The following is a 4,666-nucleotide window of genomic DNA, read 5'->3' on the forward strand; positions in this document are numbered from 1 at the left end:
TCACTAAAACACAAAAAAGCAAATTATGGTAACTAGAAGTGTTGTATTGTAAAACACAATCAGTCAGCAACAGTTTTTGAAACTTTTCAGTGAGAAAAACGAAACATTTCGTGTTCTGAAGGCACATGGATGACACAGGGGTGCAGTGTCCAGTATTCGATCGCCAACGCTGATTCGTCTTTAAGGTCTCAAACTGTCCTGAACAACACAGATGATTCAGCATCGTTTATTGCCACCCATAGCAGTGATGCAGGCTCTAACGCGGCGTGGAACTGAGTAAGTGAGCCTTCTGATGTCATCATTAGGGATTTGGCGCCATTCCTCTTGCAGGGCAACTGCCAAAGCGTCCCTAGTCATATGCGGCTGTTGACGTTTCCGAATACGTTGCCCCAGTTGGTCCCAGAGGTGTTCGATTGGAGACAGATCGGGTGATCTCGCTGGCCACTGTAGCAGGTTGACGTTGTTAGTGTTAAGGAAGTCACTAGTGATCCGAGCTGTGTGAGGTGTGGCGTTGTCCTGTTGAATCAGAGTCCTTGGGTGACGTTGCAGGAAGGCAGCACCACAGGCCGTAAAATCTCGTCGATGTAACGACGTGCGGTGAGATAACCGTTGATGATGACGAGATCTGTCTTCTGGTCCCCGCAAATTTCTGCCCCAGGCCATAACGCTTCCATCGCCGTAATGCTCCACTTCTTGGATGCAAGCAGGTGCCGTCCGTTCGCCCCGACGTCGGTAGATTCGAACACGACCATCAGATTTGAAGAGCTGGAACCTGCTCTCGTCACTGAAGAGCTCTCTTCGCCAGTTTTGCTGCTGCCACTGCATTTCGGTCCTGGCCCTCCTCAATCTGGCACGTCGGTGTCGGAGCGTTAACGTCATGCCCTTGAAAAGTCGATAGGCACGAATACCATGCTGGCGGAGTCGTCTTGCTACGGTCTGTCTGCTGACTGCATGTCCAAGACTATTGACGCTTGATGACGTCACAGTGAGGTAGCGGTTTCTCAGATGAAGCAGCCGTAAATATCGATCTTCCTGTGGAGTCGTGACCTTGGGTCTGCCACTCCTGGGTCTGTCAGCAGTACTGCCTGTCTGTCTGTGACGTGTGACAAGTCTGGCGAAGGTGGACTTGCAGCATCCCATGATCCTGCCCATGTGCTCCTGTGTTGTGCCCATCTGAAGTATACCAATTGCTCTTTCCCTCTGTTCTTTGGTCAATCGAGGCATGTTGGCTGCTTTCAATCGTGTCACATGATGAGAGAGAACAAATCTAGTCAGCTTTTATACCCTCATGTCATACGGGTAGCTTTGGAGCACACAATTTCCATTTTTCTGTGCGAATTCATTTAACTCACCAATCATCAAAATCTCGTGCACTTGTTCACTGGGAATAGACAGCTTGTGTTCGAGGGATGTGTTTTCAGCCGTTTTTGAGCAGATTGGCAATTATTTTGACAATTTATGATAACTTTTATTTTGGTGGCGTTTCTTTTGGACGTAGTTTACAACCAGTTTACCAACTGTGCAATAAACCATTTTATGTCTTTTAGGTACCCTGTTGAACCAGCATGAAGGTCTACTTTGCCGCAGTGTGTTCAGTGGTTGCTGTTGTTGCGGTTGCCATCGGTACATACGTACATGTAGCCTTCACATTGATTTTGCAGGATAATATAGCCAGCTGTTTAACTCAATAAAAGTTATCATAACAGTTTGAAACAAACAACACGTATATTCCTTTCCTCTTGTTTTACAATTTAAAACTTCCTGATGAAACATTAAACTGTTATGCCTGATGTGAATACACATGGTGTTTAAAGTATTTCCCATAAGATGCTTCAATTATATATGTTCATGTAACTCTCCAAATGTTTCAAAATATTAACTGAATATTGCCTCCTCTGAACTCAGTTTACTTGTGCATAAAAAATGGACCCAAGCATTATAAATGTTATAACTCAAGACTCACGGATGTATCAAAAATCCCATCTAATCATCGTACTGCATGGACTTTTGGGATACCCGTTTTCTCGATTGCTGATTTGTTCAGATTCCCATATTATCTTGCAGGCTTTTGCACTTGTGTCCATTTTGCAAGAATTGATATGGGTAGTTGAACAAGACCATGAAGTTACAGAAGGCTGGTGCAAATGGTTCAGAGATTATTTATGAGATATTAAAACAGGATACGCTTCTAAACACAAAGACCATTGTATGCGATATTGTCTTTGTTCCAGCACATGTTAGAATGCATGGCAATAAGATATTTAAGCCTTATCCGGATTACAATATCCTGAAGTTGATTTACGAAAATTTTGACCAAGCCCTAAGCATTTTGAAACTGCTTTTTGGAATCTGTTTCACAAAGTTGAAGACAGTCGTGGGATGTTGGCACTACCTGCCGACATCTGTACAAGCATGAAATCGTTCGTATTTAATCTTCACTTCCTGCATCCCTCAGATGTTTTATCTTTCTGTCGACGGTTCATCACATCTTTACAGCTTGCAGTGACGGTCGTTATGGACAGCACTGTCAGTCTGAGTGTGGTCACTGTAAAGGAAACCTGCCATGTAACAAGATCAGTGGAACATGTGATCAAGGATGTCAGCCAGGGTTTCAAGAAGCCTTTTGTAAAGGTGGGATACATTTGTGGTGGGAACGTCTTTTCCTGCTAGTTGATAAAAGTAGGCCTTGCCATTGTATCCTCAACGTAAGATAGTTAGTGTCAGTCCCCAAGGTCCCCAGTTCGGTGATCTACCTTCAGTTGTTGGCAATATGTAGCCTGTTTATATATTGTATTGACTTCTATAGTTAAACGTTTTTAGTTTTTCATACTAGTTTTATATCTATATATGTTATGCTATAGTTATTTTATTGTCCTTCGTTGACAGGATTTTATAATTTGACTTTATTTATTACGGCTATATTTCTTTTCTACTCCTCGTCACGATGTGGCTGCAATATTGCCGATGTGACGTTAAATTTAATTCACTCACTCGGTAAGATAGTTAGTTGAAAATATGTCGGGTCTGCTCCGCAGGATGCGTTGATGGTATGTACGGGGTTGACTGCATGTGTAAAGACCCCCTAACCTTTGACGACGAGTCCAGTGGAGAATGTCCTCAAGGATGTCAGAGTGACTTCATGAAGCCCCAGTGTCCAGAGTGTCCAGAGTGTCCAGCAGCACCAGGACGCCCCCCAACCTTTGACAACGAGTCCAGTGGAGAATGTCCTGAAGGATGTCAGAGTAACTTCATGAAGCCCCAGTGTCCAGAGTGTCCAGCAGCACCAGGACGTTCAAACTGGGAACTACCAGTTACAGCAACACTCGGTGCAAATCTTGTATTTGCCCTCATCGCTCTGTTGACAGCCATCATTTATAACAGAAGGTAGGACTCTACTAATAATCATTGAAAAGATAAAATCTCACTAATTCATAGTATTGGGCAAAGGTAACTGTTTTGCTGATAATGAGTCTCAAACTGACGGGTTCTATTCAATACTGTGTGATATGTTCAATGTTATTGTTTATGTGTTTAATTATATATGCAACATTATAATGCCATCAAATATGTTTCAAATTCCACACATAACATTTGCCGTTCAGATTTGCATCATCAAATCGTGAAAGAGTATGCACATATGCACAGTATTATGAGAATGTGTCTCCTATGTATTGTACAGTTAGCAATAATTGCATTCATTGATTGAAACATAGTACAGAATTTCTAGTCCTTCTAAATGTCGACATAATGATTGCAATTGTGTGCAAAATAAACAACAGGAGAATTGAGATGTCACAGTGATAAATCGCATTTCGGTGAAAACAATGGCGTATGTGTACTACGAAACAGTACCGCTAATTAAAGAGATTTTACAAATCAGTATTAGCGTCTTTTTTGGGCTTGTTTGTTTTTCTGTGTTGCTTTTGTTTAGCAATATTCTAGTTAGATAACGGCGGTATGTAAATAATCGGGTCTGAAGTAGACAATCCAATGACATTAGGAGCATCGAGCTACGGCATAAGGGATGCGATGACATGTATCACCCGAGCCCGTTAGTTGGTATTATTTTCTAATATTCTATATTTCAGATTGAAGAAACAACTAGTTGCTTTACAAAAGAAGTCTGAAAATGACTACATGTCTTTAGATGAGGCGACCAGGGATCCAGTTGTTGAAATCATATATGAAAACACTGACAACACCGTCCTGTAGACCATTAGGGGTCACGTTGGTCAAATGAGAAAAGTGACAAAACCATTTCCATAATCATGAAAAAATATGTGCCAAAAGCTGGGTCCATTTGAAGATTCCGAATTTTTCAGGATCATCTGTTTCGGAATCACAATTAAATTGTGATCATAACAGGGTAAATCCAAAGTTATATTCCACTGACTTATGTATATGATTGAATTTGCTGGTGCATTGTTTTATTTTCATCATCTAAGTATATGCGTTAGCTAATGCAGCGTTTTATTTCACTCTGATATGTATATGTAGTCGCTTACTGTTAATGTTTATTTCACTCGTTTATGCATTCGCTCGTGCAATGTTTTATTCCAATCAATTATGTATATGTATTCGCTACTGCACAAGTGTCTTGTACAGTTTAGTTCCTGTACAAATCTTTGTTTCCTGAGTGAACCATACTACATCAAGAGTTATCTCC

At 41.3% G+C, this 4,666-nt stretch overlaps 1 protein-coding gene across 1 annotated transcript; it reads left to right on the forward strand.

Moving 5' to 3' along the window:
• The first annotated feature begins 1,544 nt into the window (after positions 1-1,544).
• On the forward strand, positions 1,545-4,383 carry LOC124282113 (scavenger receptor class F member 1-like). The gene is made up of 4 exons (XM_046718082.1): positions 1,545-1,623; positions 2,497-2,631; positions 3,036-3,384; positions 4,089-4,383. The coding sequence occupies exons 1-4, from the start codon at positions 1,566-1,568 to the stop codon at positions 4,210-4,212; spliced, it is 666 nt and encodes a 221-aa protein (XP_046574038.1). The 5' UTR covers positions 1,545-1,565; the 3' UTR covers positions 4,213-4,383.
• Positions 4,384-4,666: the final 283 nt, after the last annotated feature.

Source organism: Haliotis rubra, unplaced genomic scaffold, assembly GCF_003918875.1.
Source record: "Haliotis rubra isolate DU_JTF1 unplaced genomic scaffold, ASM391887v1 Scf292, whole genome shotgun sequence".
Lineage (NCBI taxonomy): Eukaryota > Metazoa > Mollusca > Gastropoda > Lepetellida > Haliotidae > Haliotis > Haliotis rubra.

Excerpts from the sequence above, each read along its gene's own strand:
- LOC124282113 (XM_046718082.1), top strand. The coding sequence starts at position 1,566 with ATGAAGGTCTACTTTGCCGCAGTGTGTTCAGTGGTTGCTGTTGTTGCG. Across the intron at positions 2,632-3,035 it reads TCAAGAAGCCTTTTGTAAAG|GATGCGTTGATGGTATGTAC; the intron begins GTGGGATACATT and ends TCTGCTCCGCAG. Across the intron at positions 3,385-4,088 it reads GCCATCATTTATAACAGAAG|ATTGAAGAAACAACTAGTTG; the intron begins GTAGGACTCTAC and ends TCTATATTTCAG.